Source organism: Nematostella vectensis, chromosome 1, assembly GCF_932526225.1.
Source record: "Nematostella vectensis chromosome 1, jaNemVect1.1, whole genome shotgun sequence".
NCBI lineage: Eukaryota > Metazoa > Cnidaria > Anthozoa > Actiniaria > Edwardsiidae > Nematostella > Nematostella vectensis.
The window spans coordinates 20,783,354-20,809,836 of NC_064034.1; the positions used below are offsets into that span (position 1 = coordinate 20,783,354).

Below are 26,483 nucleotides of genomic sequence, written 5' to 3' on the forward strand. Positions count from 1 at the left end.
GTTATTCCCAATTCAAATACCTAAATATGTATAAAAAAGTGTATTGTGATTTACTAGAGTTCGAATTCAATAAGATTTTTTTTATTAAGACAAAAACAGAGAATGTGCGCAAATATATTCATTCTCATCACAGTCGTTGATATGATAACAACGGGAGGATGGCAAGCCTGTGTTCCCACTGAGGATTTCTTTCACAAATATATTTTGCTGGTAATGAATATAAATTTTAATATCTATTAAAACTGAGCATCTAAATAAAATAATATTGTGAAGTAGATTTAATAAAATCGAATTAATCAAAAACTTAATTATTTTTTTAAGAACACTCCCTTGTTGACGCTTGCTATGGTCCGTGACGACTTGGATTAGAAATGGTTGATCAAACGTCGTATAAAGAATCACACTATCATCGGCTGATGACACAATAACAAACGATATCAAACTATAAGAGCATGCACAAGTGATCGCGCAAAGAGCATTGCGTACTCTTAAGAGCTGTTGAGCATGGAAGCTATTTTTATAGCAGTGCATAGTAAATTATAGCTCGCTTCGCCAATATGGCTAGTCGCATCATCTATTCAGCTAAGTCATTATGGCTAGTCGTAACAAATATCAGCAATGCCATTGTGGCTAGTCGCACATCAATTTTCAGCAATGCGTAATTATGATCTCCTGAATGCAGGATTTTTTTACTGCTGCTTGCTACAGCTATTCTACAAAGCACTATTATTCGCTCTAAGGTTTGCAAGCCCTGACACTTGATAGCTATTCAATGCATGCGTATTCATTTTGAGCTCCTGGCTGAAGACTTTCGTACGCGGCCTCCTGCTTCGCCTCCAATTCCTGGTAATGTTTTTCAGAGGCGATGTCCACCGGGTTTTCGTATGCGTGTGACTTCATCTCCACTTCCTCTTGAACCTTTGTTCTGTTGACAATGTAGTAGTACTTTTTTCGGCACACAAAAACAAGAAGCCCAACGATTATCACCAGTCCCACCACAGATCCTACCACCGCGTAAACAGCGGCCTTTGAGCTTGGCTGCGGTTTCTCATCATCTGAAATCAATCAACATGCGTTCATCATAATATAATTGTAGAGGTTCAATGACTCCAATCTTATGTGGAAATTTCTCTTGAAGAAAGAAATTACTTTTTGAAGTCACTGAATATCGAAGAAGTCTAGATTTTTTAACTGCCACCAAGAGTGGGAAATACTTCGACATTGGGGGAAATGAACATCATGTGTTTCATTCATCATATAGCATACGGTGACTTCCTTGAAGTCAGCTTCAAGGAAAACGGGACAGGTCAACAAACATGACATTATTAATCACCTTTGTCATCAGTAAGCTTCAACGACTCGGGCTCGACAGAGATGCTTCCCAGTTGACCGTCTTTGATCTTCTTTCTCAGGTCTTTAAGTGGCGCCTTGCCATCCGTGCCGGAGAACACCAGAGAAAACGTCGCCACTACACTACCCTCCCTGCCAGTGCAATCAAGGTGTCATCTTTAAGTCTTTATAACGGTTGCTGTTACAATGCAATGGATACACAGAATCATGAAACAAACCTGAATGACAAGATGGTGACTGATATGAAATTCTTGTTTTCCGCAAAGGCATCTGCAATCTAAAATATATTTTTCGTGTAAAATGTATTGTTCATAAAAAAATGACTTCCCGCATTGTTCTCGTTTGAAACCTTCTACAGCCATCCTTACCTCCAAACTCAATTGCTTGGCGAGATCCTTGAACTCTTTATTGCGTTTGTCAGACAATTCCTGTCTCCACGCTATCAAAAGTCGCATCTCACCTGTGACTAAATCCAAACAGGAGAATATATACTTGATCTTTCTAGACATACACATAAATATCCACAGAGTTTTAATTTTCACTGCCTATCTTAAAAGGAACAGTAGTGTTGTTTACCTGCATAGGGCTGGCAGTAGTGTTGTTTACCCGTCTAGGGTTGGCAGTGGTGTTGTGTACCTGTCTAGGGTTGGCAGTAGTGTTGTGTACCTGTCTAGGGTTGGCAGTAGTGTTGTGTACCTGTCTAGGGTTGGCAGTGGTGTTGTTTACCTGTCTAGGGTTGGCAGTAGTGTTGTGTACCTGTCTAGGGTTGGCAGTAGTGTTGTTTACCCGTCTAGGGCTGGCAGTAGTGTTGTGTACCTGTCTAGGGTCGGCAGTAGTGTTGTTTACCCGTCTAGGGCTGGCAGTAGTGTTATGTACCTGTCTAGGGTTGGCAGTAGTGTTGTTTACCTGTCTAGGGTTGGCAGTAGTGTTATGTACCTGTCTAGGGTTGGCAGTAGTGTTGTGTACCTGTCTAGGGTTGGCAGTAGTGTTGTTTACCTGTCTAGGGTTGGCAGTAGTGTTGTTTACCTGTCTAGGGTTGGCAGTAGTGTTGTGTACCTGTCTAGGGTTGGCAGTAGTGTTGTTTACCTGTCTAGGGTTGGCAGTAGTGTTGTTTACCTGTCTAGGGTTGGCAGTAGTGTTGTTTACCTGTCTAGGGTTGTCATGTTGACAGTCATGTTACTTACCTGTTGTCGTTTCTGGTTTTGTTGTTGGTCTAATCTCCTCGCTGGTCGTCTTCTCCTCTTTTTTTGTTGTAGTCGGCTCTATGTAAATTTAAATTATCAGAACGTTTCGTCATTTTCAAGTGGGTGAGGTAACAAGTAATGCATTAAGATGGGCTCTAAGGTATGTCTTTCAGGAAGTCGCGGTCTGCTTTTGTAGACCCTCGATATAGTTGTTCTTGATGTTACCCAGGCCCAGGATTTGGGGCTGCACCCTCTCCCCTACGATACGTATTATGCTGTTGATGTTTAGCGGAGCTCCCACGCGAAGCGCCGCGTGAGCGGAGCCCCATACCTAAGAAAAAGTGGTATATAAAACAAATGTGGTAACAAATATTGGTAACCCATCGACTCGAGTTTTCGTGACACGATGTCCGTCCATCCGTCCCTTAAAAGCATCGTATGACAACCAAACTTGGCAGGTGTCATGTATGTGTCAAGGGAGGTGAAAATATGTGGTCACGTGATTTGAGACGTCATCAATGACGTCACTAGAAGCCAAAATATGCTGACGTCATCAAAACAAAAAATATTCATATTTCACGAAGGAAACATCGTATAGCAATAAAACTCGGCAGGTGTCATTTAGGTGTCAAGGGGATGCAACAATATGGTAACGTGATGTGTGACGTCATCGATGACCTCACTTAAAGCAAAAAACGTGATTTAAAGCAAAAACTTTCATCTCTTGAAAGAAACATTGTTTCACAACCAAACAGGTGTCATGTTTGTGTCAAGTGCGAATCTACATTTGCAAATCCATGCCTACGCACCCTTTGCCCTAGTCCTGTAATTCCAGTAGGGATTTGTAGAGCTATCAGTTATATTCTTGAATACTCTCGTGAGCCAAACCCCTCGGTATGACAATAAAATGATGTATGGCTAGCATATTTTCTGCCTTGAAATTTGTGTTTTTCGCGTACCTGTGTTGATCACTGAAGTTCCCGTTGTGCTAGATACTGAAAATAAAAGTTAAACTAGCTATTAAGCTGTTATATGGAATTTGGTAATCACGTTTTTGTTACCTTTACTTGTAGGTTTTGTGGTTGTTGTTAGAGCTGTAATGAGAGAATGTTTGTACAGTAACTTAGTACTTTTAGTAAATCACTCGTGCAATTTGTTCTGCCATATCATAATTCCTCTTACCAAGACATGTCTTCCCATCTCCTGAAAGTCCTACTGGACACGGGCCGCACGACACGCTGCCAGGGATCTCAGTGCAGTTAACGCCCGGAAAGCAAGTGTCGTTGGCACAATTATACACCCTTTCGTTACATAGGGCCCCCTTGTAGCCCACGTAGCAACGGCAAGTATAGTTATTCACGCCGTCGATGCAAGATCCTGTTGGACGGAGTGTTTTCGATGTCATCAGAATTAGAGTCAACAAGACTTAGAGTGCGATACAGTGAAAAAGGTTTCTTACCATTGCCACACTCGGCGGAGTAGCAGTCATCGATGTTGTTCTCGCAGAGGCTTCCGTTAAATCCTACCGGACAGGCACAGTAGTACTGGCCTGATCCCCGTGGGTGGTAGGGGTGGGGGTGGCACACCCCTTCGTTTTGACAAGGACACGTAAGTAGTTTGAGCGTGATTGTCATCGTGTCTTTTGCGCCACACTCGTCAGTAGCGACAACAGTAAATGTTTTACTTTCACTTGATGTCATTGTGTAGTTGAGAAGGCCCCCTGACGTGAAGGTGTAATCATGGGCGTTGGTGGTAGCGAGGGTGTAGTTGACTGGGCGGTTGTCCGGGTCCGTCGCCTGTATCTGCAGATGGAGCTTCTCTCCCAGAAGGGCGTAGTGGGTGGACGGAGTTGTAAACTTTGGGGGATGATTGACTGCAATGATCATAGTGAAATACAAGATTATGTAATACAGAGCCATAGTGAAATACGTCATGATGTAATACAAAGTCATAGTGTAATACAAAGCCATAGTGTCATACAGAGCCATAGTGTAATACAGAGCCATAGTGTAATACAAAGCCATAGTGTAATACATAGCCATAGTGTCATACATAGCCATAGTGTAATACAGAGCCATAGTGTAATACAAAGGCATAGTGTAATACATAGCCATAGTGTCATACATAGCCATAGTGTCATACAGAGCCATAGTGTAATACAGAGCCATAGTGTAATACAAAGCCATAGTGTAATACAAAGCCATAGTGTCATACAGAGCCATAGTGTAATACATAGCCATAGTGTAATACAAAGCCATAGTGTAATGCAAAGCCATAGTGTAATACAAAGCCATAGTGTAATATAGAGAGCCATAGTTTAATACAGAGCCATAGTGTAATACATAGCCATAGTGTAATACAAAGCCATAGTGTCATACATAGCCATAGTGTAATACAAAGCCATAGTGTCATACATAGCCATAGTGTCATACATAGCCATAGTGTCATACAAAGCCATAGTGTAATATAGAGAGCCATAGTTTAATACAGAGCCATAGTGTAATACATAGCCATAGTGTAATACAAAGCCATAGTGTCATACATAGCCATAGTGTAATACATAGCCATAGTGTAATACAAAGCCATAGTGTCATACATAGCCATAGTGTAATACAAAGCCATAGTGTCATACATAGCCATAGTGTAATACAAAGCCATAGTGTAATACAAAGCCATAGTGTCATACATAGCCATAGTGTAATACAAAGCCATAGTGTCATACATAGCCATAGTGTAATACAGAGCCATAGTGTAATACAAAGCCATAGTGTAATACAAAGCCATAGTGTCATACATAGCCATAGTGTAATACAAAGCCATAGTGTCATACATAGCCATAGTGTCATACAGAGCCATAGTGTAATACAGAGCCATAGTGTAATACAAAGCCATAGTGTCATACATAGCCATAGTGTAATACAAAGCCATAGTGTCATACATAGCCATAGTGTCATACATAGCCATAGTGTCATACAAAGCCATAGTGTAATATAGAGAGCCATAGTTTAATACAGAGCCATAGTGTAATACATAGCCATAGTGTAATACAAAGCCATAGTGTCATACATAGCCATAGTGTAATACAAAGCCATAGTGTCATACATAGCCATAGTGTAATACAAAGCCATAGTGTAATACAAAGCCATAGTGTCATACATAGCCATAGTGTAATACAAAGCCATAGTGTCATACATAGCCATAGTGTAATACAGAGCCATAGTGTAATACAAAGCCATAGTGTAATACAAAGCCATAGTGTCATACATAGCCATAGTGTAATACAAAGCCATAGTGTCATACATAGCCATAGTGTCATACAGAGCCATAGTGTAATACAGAGCCATAGTGTAATACAAAGCCATAGTGTCATTTATAGCCATAGTGTCATACAAAGCCATAGTGTAATATAGAGAGCCATAGTTTAATACAGAGCCATAGTGTCATACATAGCCATAGTGTCATACAAAGCCATAGTGTAATATAGAGAGCCATAGTTTAATACAGAGCCATAGTGTAATACAAAGCCATAGTGTAATACAAAGCCATAGTGTCATACAGAGCCATAGTGTAATACATAGCCATAGTGTAATACAAAGCCATAGTGTAATACAAAGCCATAGTGTAATACAAAGCCATAGTGTAATATAGAGAGCCATAGTTTAATACAGAGCCATAGTGTAATACATAGCCATAGTGTAATACAAAGCCATAGTGTCATACATAGCCATAGTGTAATACAAAGCCATAGTGTCATACATAGCCATAGTGTCATACATAGCCATAGTGTCATACAAAGCCATAGTGTAATATAGAGAGCCATAGTTTAATACAGAGCCATAGTGTAATACATAGCCATAGTGTAATACAAAGCCATAGTGTCATACATAGCCATAGTGTAATACATAGCCATAGTGTAATACAGAGCCATAGTTTAAAACAGAGCCATAGTGTAATACAAAGCCATAGTTTAATACAGAGCCATAATGTTATACAAAGTCATGGTGTAATACAAAGCCATAGCGTAATACAAAGCCATAGTGTAACACAGGATTACAATTTAATACAAAGTTAGGATAGGCGTCGTTACATTGGTGGCTTACCCTCACGTCTGCTCCAAGTAAACTGTGTTTTCCGTGGCATGCATTGCTGGCACCAGTCCCTTGGGTTCGCATCATTAGGAGCAAAGCAGTGTCCGTTGATAATACATGCATCATCCTAATGCAACAAACGTCACCTTAGTAGCATATCTTCTTGTGTACTACTATATACCCACCCTGAGTATACATGTTCTTGTCTTGTCTACTATTTACCCACCCTAAGTACACATGTTCCTGTCTTGTGTACTATATACCCACTCTGAGTACACTTAGACCCAGTCTTGTATACTATATACCCACCCTGAGTACACATGTCCCTGTCTTGTGTGCTATATACCCAGCCTGAGTACACATGTTCTTGTCTTGTCTACTATTTACCCACCCTAAGTACACATGCTCCTGTCTTGTGTACTATATACCCACCCTGAGTACACATGTTCCTATCTTGTATACTATATACCCACCCTGATTACACATGTTCATGGCTTATATACTATATACCCACCCTGAGTACACATGTTCATGGCTTATATACTATATACCCACCCTGAGTACACATGTTCATGGCTTATATACTATATACCCACCCTAAGTACTGTAATGATTTGCGGTCTTTATTTAATCAATATATTGGGCATAATTGTCAGGATGTAGCATTATGTGTTGATGCGAGCGCATGTAGTCAAGAAAGAAAATTAAGTTTCATATTACAATATTATTGCGAGATTAATCTCTAACGATTTAGTTCTATATTACTAGTGTGAGCGAAGAGTTGCATGATATCATGACATCCCCCTTTCCGTGATTAATGATGCAATAAAAGCTTTAACAGTAACTATAAAAAATGTTCTGAATGTTCCAACATGCAAACCGTTCCATATAAGTTTTATTCCAATCCGAATAATAATGGTCAGCTAAACAAATCTGTCAGGTGGTTTAGCGATCCTTCCACTGCGTGTAACCGCCGCTCCTGGAGGCTTGTTACAGGGTGGGTTATTAGCAGTTATCTTTGGTTCTTGGAGAGCAGGTTGCGACTGGTTCGCGTCAGCGTTGCTATTAGGTGTTGCTGGTGGAACACTTCTGAGGTGCAGTCTGTTGCGCCTAAGTTCTCCTCCTGTAGCTGTTGTTAGTCGGTAGGATCTTGGCACGTCCTGGAGCTTCCACTGCTTCGTCTTATGATCTAGAACGGTCACAGGCTGCCCTGTGTGGAATCGCGGTAGTGGTTTCGTGTGGCGGTCGTAATAGTGTTTCTGAACTTGCTGTCGATATTTCAGTCGTTCAATAGTGTCGTCACTGTCGCTTGGTCGTGGTATGTTGCGTGGTTGATTGTCCTGTAGTTTCCCGCCCAATAGGAGTTCAGCAGGCGATGGTAACTTACAATCGATTGGAGTCGCGCAAAGGCAGAGGGGTGCGATGATCAGGTCTGCGTTGGTTTCTCGCGCTTTTATGAGAGCGTTCTCGAATCCGAATCCGTTACTTCGTGAGTGCTTCGGCGAGCTTGGTATGTGTTGGAATCCGTATTCCTTTGCGAAGTCGTCGAATTCTTCACTTGTGTATTGTGATCCGCTGTCGGATCTGACTACAGCAGGAATTCCGTGTCCGGCAAACACTTATTTCATGGCGTCGATCACAGATTTACTCTTGCAGTTGACCTGGGGCATCTTCCTCACGAATGGGTTATAATGAGTAATAATCAGAGATTAGCAGAAACTCCGACTTGTCGATATGGAAGAGATCTGACGCGATGGTGTGCCACGGTCGTGGTGGTATTTCTGATTGGATCAGAGGCTCTTTGCATTGCGCAGGTTGGTTTTAATCACATGTGGTACAGGACTGTGTAAGCTTATCTATGTCCTGGTTTAGATTTCTCCAGAAGACAGATGCTCTCGCGCGCAACTTTGTTTTCTCAGCGCCTTGGTGGGCGGAGTGAAGCTTTGCGAGAATCTCGCCCTGAAGGGCTGATGGAATTATGATGCGATGGCCCTTCAGTAGGATCTCATCGTCAATAGAGATCTCGTCTCGGTATGACCAGTAGGCTTTTACTGTAGGCGGCACTTGTTGGATTGTTTCTGGCCATCCGTCATATACAGTCGTTTTCAGTGCATGGAGCTCATCGTCGAGGTTCGTTAGGTCGGTAATACGAGTAAGCATATTGTCGCTGAACTGTGTGCATACTTGATGAATCTGCACGTCCATGCCTTTGATGGGCTGTTTCTCTTCGGGTGAGAGCCTTGACAGTGCGTCCGCGATGTGCATGTCCTTGCCAAGTATGTATTTGATTGTGAAATCATACGGTTGAAGTCTCAGGAGCATTCTTTGCAGCCTTGGCGGTGCGGATGTAAGGTGTTTGAGATGTATGGATTCCAGCGGCTTGTGGTCTGAATGGACTGTGAACGAATGTCCAAACAGGTATGTATGGAATCGTTCGCATCCATACACTACAGCCAATAGCTCTCGCTCGATGTTTCCATATAGGGTCTCGGCGTCTGTTAGGCTCTTGCTTGCGAATGCCACTGGTTTCCCTTCTTGTAGTAGAGTTGCTCCTATACCTTTGATAGAGGCGTCGACCTGAAGGACTATTTCCTTAGATTTGTCGAAGTATGTAAGTGTTACCTCGTCACTGATTGACTTCTTTATGCGGTCGAATGCTACTTGGTATTCGGGTGGATCCCATGTAAAGTGATTTTCTTCTTTCAGTAGTTCTCTCAAGGGAGCTGTGAGAGTGCTCAGGTTGGGGATAAATCGGCCCATTTATGTTGCCAGCCCAAGAAATGATTTTAGTTCCTTGCGGTTCGTTGGACTCTGCATCTGTTGCAGTACCGATACTTTATAAGGGTCGGGTTTGACTCCTTCTTTTCCACAGATGACTCCGAAGAACTTGATTTCTTGCTTTTTGATAAAGCACTTTTCGTGGTTCAGCTTGAGGCCGGTTTTGATGCATCTGTCGATCATCCCGTGAAGGTTCTCGTCGTGTTCCTTGGCGGTCTTTCCGAACACGACTATATCGTCGGCGATTCCTACGACTCCTTGGCATCCCTCAAAAGTCTGGTCGATTTTCGCCTGGAATACATCTTGTGACATTCGTAAGCCAAATGGCATCCGCGTGTACCGATATCTGCCGAATGGTGAATTAAATGTCGTCAGATAGCTCGACTCTTCGTCAAGAACTACGTTCCAATAGCCGCTTCTGGCGTCGAGAAGAAGTATTTCGCGCCGGTTAGTTTCGGGAGGATTTCCTCGAGTGTAGGAGTGACGTGGTGCTCACGTTTGATGGCTTGGTTCAGATCTTTTGGTTCCAGGCAGATCCGGAGCCTACCGTTTGGCTTTTGTCTATACACGAGGCTGTTGACCCATGCTGTTGGTTCGCCTTCTTGTACCTTTTCTATTATGCCTTGTTTAACCATGTCACCCAGCTCCTGCTTGATGTCATCCTTCAAGCTGATGGCGACTCGACGTGGCGGGTGGATGACAGGGGTGACGTCAGCATCAAGGGTAATGTGGTATTCCCCCTGAAACTTGCCTTTCCAGTCAAAGCACTGCGGGTACTGATTGATAAGGTGTTCGCGGTCACGTATGGGTTCCTGAGCAGAGGTGTGAGCGGTATTACCAGTTGGAGGGTCAGCGGTCTCCGCTGTCTTCTCAATTGAGCAATTAAGGGTTATTAGGTTCAGCTCTAGTGCTGATGGAAGTCCTATTATTGCTCGTCCGGGAGCGTCGGCCACGTAGAAACGTGCGCTTGTTGCCTTGTTCTCGTGTGCGCATTGTAACTCGCAGATTCCGAGCTGAGCTTTGCTAGATCCGCCGAAAGCTGTTAGTTTTGTGTTTGATTTGGTGAGTGCACCTCGCTTAGGGTAGCCATCAGTTCCTATGTTTTGCGGAAACATTCCTTTGTAAATTCTCAATGGTAGAATGTTCACTTGCGCGCCTGTGTCAAGTTTCGCCTTTAGTCGTGTGTCTTGTTTGCTTGCGCTTGGCAATGTTATTCCTAGTGTTACAAGGGCTTCGTTTTGCGTTTCATTCGGACCAATGGCGTTGATATTTATCGTTTCAATCACCAGGCTTTCGAAATCATTGTCTTCCGCTTCGAGTGCGAAGACACGCCCCTTCCCCTGAGCCCTTTGCCCATTTTGGCGCGGTTTCCCTGATGCCGGTTTTCTACCGAAATTATTAGGGTTTCGGGGCTTGTTTTGCGCTTCCTGAGATTTTTGCCTACAAACCCTGCTCCAGTGATTTAATTTGGAGCAGTTATTACAGACTGAGCCATATGCAGGACATTTTTTCGGCTCATGCTCCGAACAGTTTCCGCATTTCTTATTCTTGGTTCCGGTTCCGGATTTTCCTTTAATTTCATGAACGTTTATTTGTGGCTCGCTATGAAGCTGTGCAACATGTTCTAAAGTAGCTTCATAGGTTCTGGCGAAGTCGATAGCCTAATCTAAGGATAACTCATCGCTTTTTTCTAGGCCTTCTCATGTTTAGTGCCAATCACGAGTTGTTCGATGAGACGCTCGTTTATTTCGTCCTGGTCACGAAACTTACACTTTGCGGCCTGATTCCTGCATCGGGTCATAAAATTGTCGGTTGTTTCGCTGGGTAATTGTTTGAATTGTTGCAATTGTTATCTCGCAAGTCTAAAATTTTTTCTGGGGGCCAAATGCTTCTCAAACCTTCCCCAGATCTTCTTAGGTTATCACCGTCGGTTTCCCAGACAAAACTATTATAAATACCACAATAAGAGGTACGAAGCTCTCTCGGTATCCGGTTTTTTGGAGAATGGCCCGTCAAAAACTAGGTTGCAATATTGTTTGAACTTTCTAAATTCATCTGGGATGTCTTTGGCTTCCCAGTTCATGCTGGGAGGCATAAACCCGTCTGCCATCGTCTGGACTGATTATGTTACGCGGTTCGATTACACAATACGTTTTCGCTTTTCTTTGTCTTTATTCTTCTTTTGCCACTTACTGGCTTGCTGTGCGCTCTTGTGGATGCTATCCCACTTCTTGGCACCATGTAATGGTTTGCGGTCTTTATTTAATCAATTTATTGAGTATAATTGTCAGGATGTAGCATTGTGTGTTGATGCGGGCGCATGTAGTTGAGAGAGAGAGAATTAAGTTTCATATTACAATAATATTGCGTGATTAATCTCTAACGATTTAGTTCTATATTACTTGTGTGAGCAAAGCGTTGCATAATATCAGGACAAGTACACATGTTCCTGTCTTGTGTACTATATACCCACCCTGAGTACACAAGTTCCTGTCTTGTCTACTATATTGCCACCCTGAGTACACATGTTCCTGTCTTGTCTACTATATTCCCACCCTGAGTACACATGTTCCTTTCTTAAGTACTATATACCCACCCTGAGTACACATGTTCTTGTCTTGTCTACTATATACCCACCCTGAGTACAAATGTTCCTGTCTCGTCTATTATATATACCCACCCTGAGTACACATGTTCCTGTCTTGTATACTATATACCCACCCTGAGTACACATGTTTTTGTCTTGTCTACTATATACCCACCCTGAGTACACATGTTCCTGTCTTGTCTACTATACATCCACCCTGAGTACACATGTTTCTGTCTTGTATACTATATACCCACCCTAAGTACACATGTTTCTGTCTTGTATACTATATACTCACCCTGAGTACACGTTCCTGTCTTGTATACTATATACCCACCCTAAGTACACATGTTCCTGTCTTGCATACTATATGCCCGCCCTGAGTTCACATGTTCCTGTTTTGTGTGCTATATACCCACCCTAAGTACACATGTTCTTGTCTTGTCTATTATATATACCCACCCTGAGTACACATGTTCCTGTCTTGTGTGCTATATACCCACCCTGAGTACACATGTTCCTGTCTTGTGTGCTATATACCCATCCTGAGTACACATGTTCCTGTCTTGTGTGCTATATACCCAACCTGAGTACACATGTTTCTGTCTTGAATACTATATACCCACCCTGAGTACACGTTTCTGTCTTGTCTACTATATACCCACCCTGAGTACACATGTTCATGTCTTGTATACCATATACCCACCCTGAGTACACATGTTCCTGTCTTGTGTGCTATATACCCACCCTGAGTACACATGTACCTGTCTTGTATGCTATATACCCACCCTGAGTACACATGTTCCTGTTTTGTTTACTATATACTCACCCTGAGTACACATGTTCCTTTCTTGTGTACTATATACCCACCCTGAGTACACATGTTCCTGTCTTGTCTACTATATACCCCCCCTGAGTACACATGTTCCTGTCTTGTCTACTATATACCCACCCTGGGTACACATGTTTCTGTCTTGTATACTATATACCCACCCTGGGTACACATGTTTCTGTCTTGTATACTATATACCCACCCTAAGTACACATGTTTCTGTCTTGTATACTATATACCCACCCTAAGTACACATGTTCCTGTTTTGTGTGCTATATACCCACACTAAGTACACATGTTCTTGTCTTGTCTATTATATATACCCTACCTGAGTACACATGTTTCTGTCTTGAATACTATATACCCACCCTGAGTACACATGTTCCTGTCTTGTGTGCTATATACCCACCCTGAGTACACATGTTCCTGTCTTGTGTGCTATATACCCACCCTGAGTACACATGTTCCTGTCTTGTGTGCTATATACCCAACCTGAGTACACATGTTCCTGTCTTGAATACTATATACCCACCCTGAGTACACATGTTTCTGTCTTGTCTACTATATACCCACCCTGAGTACACATGTTCATGTCTTGTATACCATATACCCACCCTGAGTACACATGTTCCTGTCTTGTGTGCTATATATACCCACCCTGAGTACACATGTTTCTGTCTTGTATGCTATATACCCACCCTGAGTACACATGTTCCTGTTTTGTTTACTATATACTCACCCTGAGTACACATGTTCCTGTCTTATCTACTATATACCCACCCTGGGTACACATGTTTCTGTCTTGTATACTATATACCCACCCTAAGTACACATGTTTCTGTCTTGTGTGCTATATACCCACCCTGAGTACACATGTTCCTGTCTTGTGTGCTATATACCCACCCTGAGTACACATGTTCCTGTCCAGTATACTATATACCCACCCTAAGTACACATGTTCCTGTCTTGTATGCTATATACCCACCCTGAGTACACATGTTCCTGTCTTGTTTACTATATACCCACCCTGAGCACAAATGTTCCTGTCTTGTCTACTATATACCCACCCTGAGTACACATGTTCCTGTCTTGTGTGCTGTATACCCACCCTGAGTACACATGTTCCTATCTTGTCTACTATATACCCACCCTGAGTACACATGTTTTTGTCTTGTCTACTATATACCCACCCTGAGTACACATGTTCCTGTCTTGTCTACTATACATCCACCCTGAGTACACATGTTTCTGTCTTGTATACTATATACCCACCCTAAGTACACATGTTTCTGTCTTGTATACTATATACTCACCCTAAGTACACATGTTCCTGTTTTGTGTGCTATATACCCACCCTAAGTACACATGTTCTTGTCTTGTCTATTATATATACCCACCCTGAGTACACATGTTCCTGTCTTGTGTGCTATATACCCACCCTGAGTACACATGTTCCTGTCTTGTGTGCTATATACCCATCCTGAGTACACATGTTCCTGTCTTGTGTGCTATATACCCAACCTGAGTACACATGTTTCTGTCTTGAATACTATATACCCACCCTGAGTACACATGTTTCTGTCTTGTCTACTATATACCCACCCTGAGTACACATGTTCATGTCTTGTATACCATATACCCACCCTGAGTACACATGTTCCTGTCTTGTGTGCTATATACCCACCCTGAGTACACATGTACCTGTCTTGTATGCTATATACCCACCCTGAGTACACATGTTCCTGTTTTGTTTACTATATACTCACCCTGAGTACACATGTTCCTTTCTTGTGTACTATATACCCACCCTGAGTACACATGTTCCTGTCTTGTCTACTATATACCCCCCCTGAGTACACATGTTCCTGTCTTGTCTACTATATACCCACCCTGGGTACACATGTTTCTGTCTTGTATACTATATACCCACCCTGGGTACACATGTTTCTGTCTTGTATACTATATACCCACCCTAAGTACACATGTTTCTGTCTTGTATACTATATACCCACCCTAAGTACACATGTTCCTGTTTTGTGTGCTATATACCCACACTAAGTACACATGTTCTTGTCTTGTCTATTATATATACCCTACCTGAGTACACATGTTTCTGTCTTGAATACTATATACCCACCCTGAGTACACATGTTCCTGTCTTGTGTGCTATATACCCATCCTGAGTACACATGTTCCTGTCTTGTGTGCTATATACCCAACCTGAGTACACATGTTTCTGTCTTGAATACTATATACCCACCCTGAGTACACATGTTTCTGTCTTGTCTACTATATACCCACCCTGAGTACACATGTTCATGTCTTGTATACCATATACCCACCCTGAGTACACATGTTCCTGTCTTGTGTGCTATATACCCACCCTGAGTACACATGTACCTGTCTTGTATGCTATATACCCACCCTGAGTACACATGTTCCTGTTTTGTTTACTATATACTCACCCTGAGTACACATGTTCCTTTCTTGTGTACTATATACCCACCCTGAGTACACATGTTCCTGTCTTGTCTACTATATACCCCCCCTGAGTACACATGTTGCTGTCTTGTCTACTATATACCCACCCTGGGTACACATGTTTCTGTCTTGTATACTATATACCCACCCTGGGTACACATGTTTCTGTCTTGTATACTATATACCCACCCTAAGTACACATGTTTCTGTCTTGTATACTATATACCCACCCTAAGTACACATGTTCCTGTTTTGTGTGCTATATACCCACACTAAGTACACATGTTCTTGTCTTGTCTATTATATATACCCTACCTGAGTACACATGTTTCTGTCTTGAATACTATATACCCACCCTGAGTACACATGTTCCTGTCTTGTGTGCTATATACCCACCCTGAGTACACATGTTCCTGTCTTGTGTGCTATATACCCACCCTGAGTACACATGTTCCTGTCTTGTGTGCTATATACCCAACCTGAGTACACATGTTCCTGTCTTGAATACTATATACCCACCCTGAGTACACATGTTTCTGTCTTGTCTACTATATACCCACCCTGAGTACACATGTTCATGTCTTGTATACCATATACCCACCCTGAGTACACATGTTCCTGTCTTGTGTGCTATATATACCCACCCTGAGTACACATGTTTCTGTCTTGTATGCTATATACCCACCCTGAGTACACATGTTCCTGTTTTGTTTACTATATACTCACCCTGAGTACACATGTTCCTGTCTTATCTACTATATACCCACCCTGGGTACACATGTTTCTGTCTTGTATACTATATACCCACCCTAAGTACACATGTTTCTGTCTTGTGTGCTATATACCCACCCTGAGTACACATGTTCCTGTCTTGTGTGCTATATACCCACCCTGAGTACACATGTTCCTGTCCAGTTTACTATATACCCACCCTAAGTACACATGTTCCTGTCTTGTATGCTATATACCCACCCTGAGTACACATGTTCCTGTCTTGTTTACTATATACCCACCCTGAGTACAAATGTTCCTGTCTTGTCTACTATATACCCACCCTGAGTACACATGTTCCTGTCTTGTGTGCTGTATACCCACCCTGAGTACACATGTTCCTATCTTGTCTACTATATACCCAGGCTGAGTACACATGTTCCTGTCTTGTATACTATATACCCACCCTGAGTACACAAGTTTCTGTCTTGTTGCATTTGAGGCAGAGTGAGTCGTACGAGACGAATCTCATATGTCGATCACTTGTATCAATCTTGTTGTTGGAGATCTTGATGTAAAGGCCACCAGCAGGCGTGCCCGGGTTATTGTAGTCTTTCAGTTTAGTAGGAGGGTCTGGAAGATCGCATTTTACACCAAATATGTCAATCAACTCTCCTGGTAATTTGCGTGTCTCGGCGCTCGGGACCCAGTTATCTCCGAAAACCTGACAAAGTAAAAATGAAACGAAAGGAAACTTGTTGCATTGCTAAAGTACAATTATCTATGTAGGTCTCTGTAAGTACTGTCACTGGAGAATGGGACCCGGGTCAGTGCCTCCAGCCGTACTTTTACTTCACCCAATACAGATTCATGAATGAGTTGTGTTTGGGTAGACAGCGCCTGCGGCTTAACGTGCCAATCAGAGAAGACGAGGATCTCTTAATCCCGCCACCAGCTTGTGAAGCGAGAACCGTGTCACTGAGCGTGTCGCTGTCACTGAGTTAACGTGGTTCTTGCCAAAGCAAAGCAACCATGGTTACCGGAGTATGGCCTCAGCGAATACCACATACAACAAAACCTTCCAGCACGAGGTTAGTACATTGTACGACTTTATTAGCAAATACCTTGAATTCGGTTGAATGACATGTTAGATTCTCAGAACTGATAAATCCGTCCCCAAAGATATCTGTTTTCTTGCAAGGTCTCCTTCTTATGTCGCACAGACCGCCATCGAATATCCTATAACAGACGTGAGAAGTGAAATACACCAATGACGGTAAGCATATTTTCTTGATATTTTTCGTATTTTTGTTGCGGCGAAAAATCCCGAATAGCACGAAAACCTGTTTCTTGTAACAAACTTTCGCTTAATATGAATACAGCTTTTACAAAAATGCATAGGAACTAATAGCTGTTATACGAACCCTAGCAGTTCAGGTACCGAGTTCTCAGACAAGGAGCAGTCGGCGCCGGTGAATCCTTCCTCACAGGTGCATGTTCTGTTGGTGCAGTTGCCGTTACCGCTGCAGTCGTTCGGGCACAGGTTCTCTCCTATCTCTGCTGGCGGCTGCAGTTGACCACTGGAGTCTTTTGTAAACAGAGACAAATTCTTCAAGGCCAGATCTTCACACTCATCTTTCATTGAAGCAAATGCCGATCCCGCGAAAGCCTTGTCACCAGTAATCTATCGAACATCGCATTATGCGATTAAGACATAAATATGAAACCAAATGGGACTAGCTTTCATCCGGACGTTTGTAATTGGTAAACATTTTCCCGAGCACTGATCAAGGTTTCTACAAGCTCATCCAAGGGCACCCAACGACGAAAATTTCACAAGCGGCCTAAAATGAGTTTAGATACCGTTTTTATTCGTTTGCAGTCATTTTTATGGAGCTTTGCTAGATATTTTTTATCTGTTCTGATTTGCTAGGCGAAATTACAGCCATCAGAAAAATCTAGTTACTCATCCCGAGGCATCCGAAACTCCTAGCGATTCTAAGATCCTTAAGCGAAATTTCTAGGTAATGTCCCTTGTATACTCGCTCCCGAAAATACTAGGGTTCCTTTTTTTAAAGCATGTCGGACGTAAAGATCTCCCGAAAATCATAGGAGATATATACAAAAACTTCACATATTTAAAAAATCAAAAATCTTTGATCAATGGGACTTTTTGACACTTAACTATACACTTATAGTTAATGCTTTTTCAAATGTCATATCTGTTGATGCTGATCGTTCGGGTTCACTGTATCGCTGACAGGGTGTGGTGTGTGACTGTGGGCTAAAACTGCGGAGTGGGTGGCTAATTTTTTTGCTCGAATTTTTTTTCCTGGACGGTTTGGTTGCACGTTTTTTTTACAAGGATGTGATTGCCAGCCTTGCTTTTTTTTTGCCCGATATCTTTTGGGGGAATTAGCCCCCCCTCCCCCCCATCAACTATCAAATTGTCCGTACTAACGAGACCATGACCCTTTTTTTAGAGAGCTATCGTTATCTGACTGAGGTCCTTTGGGATGTTTCGCTCAGAAATGGGACCATGAAACGATTCTTTTCGTTCTTGAAAACCGGATTGGAAAAACGTCAGTTTCAGACGCGGTACGCCTTACTGGATTATGCAGGACCTGGCGCAGTTCCTGGTCATCAATATAATATGACCTACAACTACGTAGCCGAGTTTAACAATGTCGTGCACGCAGCATAACTGAGATAAGAACAATGCTTGCCTGTTTTGAATAACAAAAGTTTTCATCATCAGAACGAGCCGAAGCAGCGATTCATGCTGCGTGCGCGACATTGTGAAACTCCCGATTTAGAAATGCGTATTAAGAAACAGACAAATAAACTACGTCCGTTTTCCAAAAAAAAGGGTCTGGCTTGTCTCGGTTTGTCCACGATAAGATCACCTGCAAAAATCAAACTTGTTTGTTATGTCTGATAAATTAAATAGAAGAAAAATAATTACAACTGTGTCCGACCACACGCGATCTTATAACGCCGAATCTAGTTTTAGGGGCGGCGGAAGGGGAGGAGCAGACACACACGCACACACACGCACTTTTCTCAGCGAATGTTTTTTTTTATGTGAACATTTTTCTAAACCAAAAACTCTGCTTCTGCTCGCGACGATTAACAAAATTCGAAAACGACAAACTAGACATTTTAGTCTCCGAAAAGTATAGGTGATGGTGGTAACAAAAGCAACTCCGATCACATAGGTGATCCAGCTCTCTTCCTGAGAAACATCTAGAAATCTAGATCTAGAAATACAAATTCCGTAAAAAATACACATTTCTAGGCCGACCCCGAAATCCGTAGGTTACCTTGCTTCCGAACAGATATTTGACCGAAAATGGTCGTTGGGTGCCCTTGCTCATCAACTTAAAGAAAGAAAGGTCAAGATATGTACACCAATACTATTTTTTGGCTGATTGTCAGCTTTTTGGCGTGGTTGCGAAAGGACTTTTTGCGTCTCGCGCCACTATTCTGATGTAAATAGATTTGTAAGGTTTCACCTTTTCAGTCTGCCCTGAAGAAGTCTTATTAAAGACGAAAATTTAGTCGAATTCCAGTTTTTGGTGTATTGCATTCATTCTTCTGGTTCACGAACACGACTATTTGGGCTTTTTGTATCTATTCGAAAGGACAGTATACATTTTGTCTTGACAGTGTTTAGAGATTTGAACGGAAAATTCAGTTTGAGACGCAAGTAACCCACAGCATTTTTTCCACAACCATTATAAGACCTTGTGCTTTCAAAATAGCTCTACTTTTCTCTACAGAGTTATTTCTTTTCGGCTATCTTTTATTTCAATTACCTGTAAATCAATGATGCAGTTTTGGACGATTTTAGGCAAATCTGTCCCAGGCACTTGGCTACACAGTTTACCGGCGACTGAGTCCTCAATGATACTTTTGCAATACAGCGTGGCGTTCTCTGGAGACATGGAAATCCTTTCAATGCTCCTCCTACTTCGCATTCGTCTATAGGCGTGTTCCAGATCATGCTGGTCCGCGAAAAAGCTCCTCTCTTCGTGCTCAATGATGTCATCGCTGTATGCCGAATCTTCGATGGATCGTCTTTTTCGGTTCATTCCTTTTGTAATGTCTTCACCTTGTTGCCCAAAACCAAGGAAATGATTTGCGGTTTTCTTGCAATCAGCGGGTTTGAATGCGTCATTCTCTTTGTTACAGAAACAAGACATTCCTGAGTCTTGTTCTGGAGTTTGAGGAGGAAGCACCTCGAAGAAGCTTTTATCAGGTGTTATTCTGAAAGAAAAGGAATCTATTACATGTAATGGTTAATGAGAATAGGCATATAAAGCACCACTATTTTATGTTAGTATAAATCCACTCACATACTATCATGAATCTCGCAATTTGAGGCATAGATAAAAAGAAAAAGAAAAAGCGCCGACAAAAGCGGTTATTTATTACTGAGGATTATTAAAACCGTCATTTATTTGAAGGTAGTATGGATTTATACTAAAACAATTAGACTACTCGTTCTCGCTTTCTATGAGTCTATTGACATTGAGTCTATTGACTGATAGAAAACTCGAACTCGTAGTTTAATTTTTAAATATAATTTTAGAGTAAGACAGTACTTACCTCCAGCTAGTACCAAAGGAATCGTCACTAGTGTGAGAGTTGCCGTCACCTCCTATGTCAAAGTCATCATTCCAGTTTCCGTTGAAGTTACCGCACAATCCTTCTGTGTTTCCTTTATCTCCTTGGGGGGCGAAAAGGTAGACGTTCAAGCCCCACGAGTATCGCTCTACTGTAACACGTCTTCCTGATGGTAAATCAACCTGTTAAAAAGGGGTAGCAGTTTGTAACACTCAGTTATTCTCAGTAATTGTTTTTCTTTTGCATGCTCTTACTCACATTGTATTGCATTGTACCACCCGGATTGCTGCGATAGACGTGTGTTCCTCGCGCAAGATTTCCCGTACTGCGAATATGCGCCCTCATCACAGTTGGCTGAAAGTACTTGAGTTGCATGTTACAAGCAGTGAGAACGATCACATCTTTGCCTTCACGGATGGCTACACCACAGTTACACGAGACCGCCCAGCATCTCCACAAGCGAGTGTGAATCTACAACGCACACATCTTTAGAACGTACTCTTACCGTTCATATGTGGGTCAGGTAGAAGCTATCAGAAGATTTCATCACATTGGATTGATGCACCACAGACGAAGAACGAGAATACAATTAGTTTATTTAGCCAATTCTGTTAGGCCTTAAGCCCCGTGCAAACTGCACCAGCATTGCTAGTGAGACGCTGGCTAGACATTGGCCCAGCAATGTTGGCGCAGTTTGAACACCGTGTTGAAAGGTGCTGCTAAGTGTTGGCTAAATTTTGATTGAGTTCAAACTTTTGGCCAATACTTTGCAGCATCTCCTTTGTCTCGTGGTCATTCGAGCATATCACAGTTTTGCTGGCGCAGTTTGCACACGGACCCAGCAATGCTGGGCTCATTTGCTCATTTGTTTTCATTGAAAAAAATAGCTCGCGTCCGAATAATGCTGTCATTTAAAAAAGGATCAACGTTACCGCATCTATAATCAAAGAAAACATCGCAAATTTTTGGTCGTAAAAACGATATATGACTGAAATGTATCATGCAGAACACAATCCCATGTGCTACTTTTTAATTATCAGATGAAATTCATTGTTTTTTATCGTCCCCTTATCACTCGTAGTCGTAAAAATGACGACCGCTACAACATAAGGGGACAAACAGACTCGAATTCAACCGAAATCCAGCGGAATCTTGAGTTGCCTTTTGTAAACACAAGTAAAATTTTGGAGTATTGGGTTGCCATTGGTCCAGTCATGCATCTAACGCCAGTCACGCGTGAACTTATTTCCAACATGCTGGCCATGTGTTGGGGCACACAGTTAAATCGACAAATTAGTCTTCACAAGCCTGACTTTTTTAAGAGTACCCACCTCAAAATTGTCTTTCTTGTTGCTGTACAACATGTAGTCCCCTGGTTGGTAATAGTCGTAATACCTGATGTAGCAAAGATAGAAATCTGTGAGAAATCTGGGATATAGGAGTAGTACGCCCTGTGAGACATTTGTTATAATTATCCATTTCGTTTGGACAAGTGTTAATAGCTTCAACTCACCTTTTGTCGAATGTCAGATAATGTGGGTCCCCCGTTGCTTGGCAAGTGGCGGTTGCCGTATTATCAACAGTTACCTGAATTGATAGTATTGGTCAAAAAATTTTCCATTCGCTCAATGATTCATCTACGAATGTTAGAAACAAATTGCAACCGGAAACTGAAATGCATTAAGCTTTTCGGTCTAATAAGCCATCACCATATCGTGCGGACAAGATAAAAAAAATACTCAAAATAAGGCACTTCTAGGTCAAACGCCGAGTCTTTTGGCAAGACGCTAAGCTGGTTAATTTGAATCTAAAAAAAACGGGCACCATTTACACATTCAAGCAGTTCAACATTTCAACAGTTTTTACTAGTGGGCGAGGCTCCTACACATTTAACAGACGATATTTATAAACCGAAATAGCGTATAGTTGTTGTCATAGCTCTTGCATAAGTTTGAGGATTGAGAATTACATATCTAATAACTTCTTTTTGGATCTGGATTTACAATTTTTCAAGTGCTGCCAAGTAAGGAAATGGCATAAGTTAGAATTTTCGTGTGTTTTCGGGACTTGGCCCTCAAGTCCACTTTCCAGTACATTTCATTACGCCAATTGAAATTAGTTAATGGCCTTACCCTCACGGAAGGCAGTCTATAGTATCCCCAAAATGGATGGGTGTCATCTATTCCGAAGTGGTAATCTAGCACCTTTCTACCGTCGTTCTGGTTGTCACAGACTCCCTTTATTTTTAGTGTTCGTCCCTGTTCAACATCAGTTGGGTATAGCTTAAGAAGGCATGTGTCCAAGGCAGCGTCCCTGGCTTGGTCTTTAAATTTGTTGGGTACGTATATACCGACAGGCACGTGGTCTAGGACAGAGTGCTTGTCTGGTACTATCGGTACTGTTGGGCGGAACGTCACGGTCACAAAGGTATCTGCGTCGCACTCTTTGACGTGTGCATGAGTTGGTGAGACCTGAAAAGGATTGGGTAACTCATCCCAGGCACGCCTTAATGTCACATGTATGCGTGCGTGCGTGTGTGTATGTATGTATATAATGCGTAAGTTTAGGGGTTCATAGAAGAATGCGAAACACCCCCGTCCCCCTTGACATTCAAAATGTGAACCAAATCTTACTGACGTATCTTCAAATGTTACCATAAAGAGCCCCCTCCACGCATTTATTGTGCATAAGTTTTAAGTGCCTCCACTCCCTCCCCCCCCCCCCACATCATTTAGGGAGGTTGTGTTACATACCCCCGCCCTACCCCTCATGGTGTAGTTACTTTTCGCACCTCTATTCCAACGAAAAATGAGGCGCTTTGTCTCCACAACGTCGTCCATTTGTTTTGAGGGTGTGTCGTATACCTCATCCGCAATCGACAATGGAGCTGTAGATCACAAAAGATGTGTTTAAGACTGAGATTCTTGACAACTTGTTTTCTGATTGGTTCTTCATACTCACTCTGTTTCCTGCGAAATATTGCCGGTGCTGAAGTCGACTAGCCCTGTCAGGACACCCCTCCCCCTCGCAAACCGTATCGTTGACCCTGCTCACTCCGTTCACAAACCACTCGACGTGGAACGAGACGTTTTTCCAAGAAGGAAAGTCAAACTTGCACTGCATCGTGACCTGAGGCTCATTGTCATCCAGGTATGTCACGTTTGGCGTGGGGACCAGTGCATATGGGAAATCCTTAATCACTGCATCTAAAGAAATAAGGTACGGACCAGTAGAAAAGTTATAAGGGGAGGGGGAGGGGCAAAAGTAAAAAAATTCGCGCAAGAAAAATATAGAAAAAAAATTGTGCAGACCGATCTTAACGTAGCATTACACGGGATAACATGCAACACGAACTTTTCACGATACATTGTATCGTATCCATTCTGCTAATGTTACACGGATTAACTTTCCAGATCTTCGTCATTCTGTGTTGCATGTTTTTGAAGCGGGTTCGAAAACACGCAACACGAAAGTGGTTGCGTGAAAGCTGTGTTACACGGTCATAAATTTTCCACGATACAATGTATCGTATCACCACCTTTACCCCAAAAAGCTTTGTGAAACGCAGTAATCCTGAAGGTCTGAAAATTCGAAAAGACAAATATTTGTTCAAAATATTTCTAATGATTACATACCTATGCAATTAGGGACTATTCCCACTTGGCCTTTGGGACAGGGCTCTTTATCACCTGGAAAAGTGAATTATGTATTAACATCGTGGTCTCTTGGTATTGAGATGGCTTTCGCTTGCTTTTGAGTGCTTCACCCTGGCTCTTATTACATCGTTTCTCTGCAAGTATCGTTTCTTTGGACTTTGGCTAGTGAACTCAATGAGTCAAGAGAGTCAAGCTCAACGAGTCAAGGCAACCAGTTCATGACATCCATTTAGTTGACGATAAGAAAACACAAACAAGGCAAACAAAAGACTATATTTCAGCAAACTGGCGAAAAGAGCTGCTTGTGTCCTAAGAATGCATTGTTTAGTTTTAATGTAAAGTGCATTAGACCTGTTTTAGAGTTTTTTGCAAAGGGTTTTCCACAGCCTTCCCGCTTATCTAAGCGATGCCTTAAATCTAAGCCCTCTTAAAGGGGAGGGGGGGCAAATTTATATCTGCAAGAAACTCTTTGATAAGATCATGTTCGACAGCAGCCTTTAATTACATTAACTTTTGCCTTATTAAAAGTAAATTCAAAAAGACCTAGGCAATCATATAAGGCTCGAACAAATCGTTTTTAACATAGCTTTGTCCCACAATGGCACATATTTCTAAGTAAATTAGTTGTGTATAATTTTTATGCAATTCAGTTTGGCTGCTTTGTAAACAAATCAGTTAACTATCTATCTTCAACTATATAACAGATGTTTTGTGCTTCACTAAAAGTTTTCGGCGCTTCTACTCCGATGAAGGGCTAACGCTCGAAAGTCAGCGCATCAACTACTCTGTTTCACAAAAGGTTTACAACATCCTTTTTCAATCCTACGTTGGTTGTGTGGTTGTGTGAACTTAAGCAAACACGTTTCTGAACGACAAACGGCAACCGGAAGTTTTACATTTACCGTCTTTTCAATGTTTTTGCTCCATTCCTATGAAAGAAGACGTTTTTTTTCTACCATGCAGTCTTACATATGAAACCTTTTAGATTTGCAGTAGCATCAAATACAAAGATTATCTACTTCCGGGTGCCGTCCGTCGTCCAGAAACGTGATTGTTTAAGTTCCCCGAGGGATGCGCAGACCACCTAGCTTTTCTACAGCTTGTCTGTAGTCTTCCTAGTTATATAGCAATATCCTGGAAAGCCCTTACTGTATACTTCCTTACCCGCACAATATGCCATTGCACAGCCGTACGGTGGTCGAAGATAGTACACATAGTAGTGCCCCTGGGCGTCCGCGCACTTCTTTACCGACATCGGCATCGTTCTTATGCAGCCATTTTGAATGTTGTTGAAGTTGGTGCAAGCCGTCGCATTCTGGACATCACCAACAGCTTGGGGAAGCGGTCCTCTCATCCATATAGGCGCCACGGTCCCACACATATACGGCTCGGGCTTTGTCCGTGGAATCATCCCTCCAACATCACTTGTGAAACGGTACCAACCGCTAGCAAGTTTATAGTCGCAAAGAGCCGCACCCTGCCGATTGAACTTGTATTTGGTGCTGCGATAAGGGTTGTCTATTGGTGTGTAGCTTTGACAAGGATCTGCTGCCCTTGCGAAGCTGCAAAGAATTTCCAAAACTAGCAAAATGGTAAAGGACTTTTTAAGCACCACATTATCAGACGACGCCATGGCTTGAACTGCTTACGTCTTCCTGTTTACCCGATACTGTCTGACTGCTGACCCCCAGCTATTTTGCATTCCAGCTTCATAACACTAATCATGTTTAACCTCGACATCACGTTCTTAGTCCCTGAATAAGCTGTGTATCAGCAGAAAATCTCAGCTCTTGCTGTTTAACTTGCAGTTTTGGCTCGGTGCCCCCGTTTTGCCAAGACCCGTCGCGAAGCAGTCAAGGTCTTTAAAGTAAAAAAAAATGTAAATTCTAACTGAATTAGCTTCCGTTTTCAACAGCAATTTGTTATAGTTATAACTCATAACTGTTGTATCGCAATTCAACTGTTGTGTTGCATTCGGAATAGGAACAAGTTAAAAGTCGCATAAAATGTGATGCTTGAGAATTTTACATATTCTCTTTACATATTCTCTACATACTCTTTAATTACTGGATTCTGGATCTTGATTCGACTTCCTTTTTTAGTCTGCTAATATTGTTTCCGAAACATTTTCGAACAGTAAGCAGCAAAAAAAAAAAAAAAAGACAGCAAGTACAAAGATAAGCGAAA

The 26,483-nt window shown here is 42.1% G+C and overlaps 1 protein-coding gene across 1 annotated transcript; it reads right to left on the reverse strand.

The window, feature by feature from the left end:
• Positions 1-65: 65 nt before the first annotated feature.
• LOC116617885 (von Willebrand factor D and EGF domain-containing protein) lies at positions 66-26,162 on the reverse strand. Its single transcript, XM_048731595.1, has 23 exons — positions 25,461-26,162; positions 24,276-24,329; positions 23,602-23,846; positions 23,432-23,527; positions 22,773-23,111; positions 22,154-22,227; positions 21,972-22,035; positions 20,899-21,111; positions 20,623-20,822; positions 19,830-20,280; positions 17,436-17,695; positions 17,136-17,250; positions 16,478-16,735; positions 6,635-6,749; positions 3,994-4,407; positions 3,717-3,911; positions 3,596-3,628; positions 3,494-3,529; positions 2,535-2,612; positions 1,719-1,816; positions 1,569-1,627; positions 1,334-1,482; positions 66-1,055 (listed from the first exon to the last, which is right to left on the reverse strand). Exons 1-23 carry the CDS (start codon positions 25,927-25,929, stop codon positions 766-768), a joined length of 4,305 nt encoding a protein of 1,434 aa, XP_048587552.1. The 5' UTR covers positions 25,930-26,162; the 3' UTR covers positions 66-765.
• Positions 26,163-26,483: the final 321 nt, after the last annotated feature.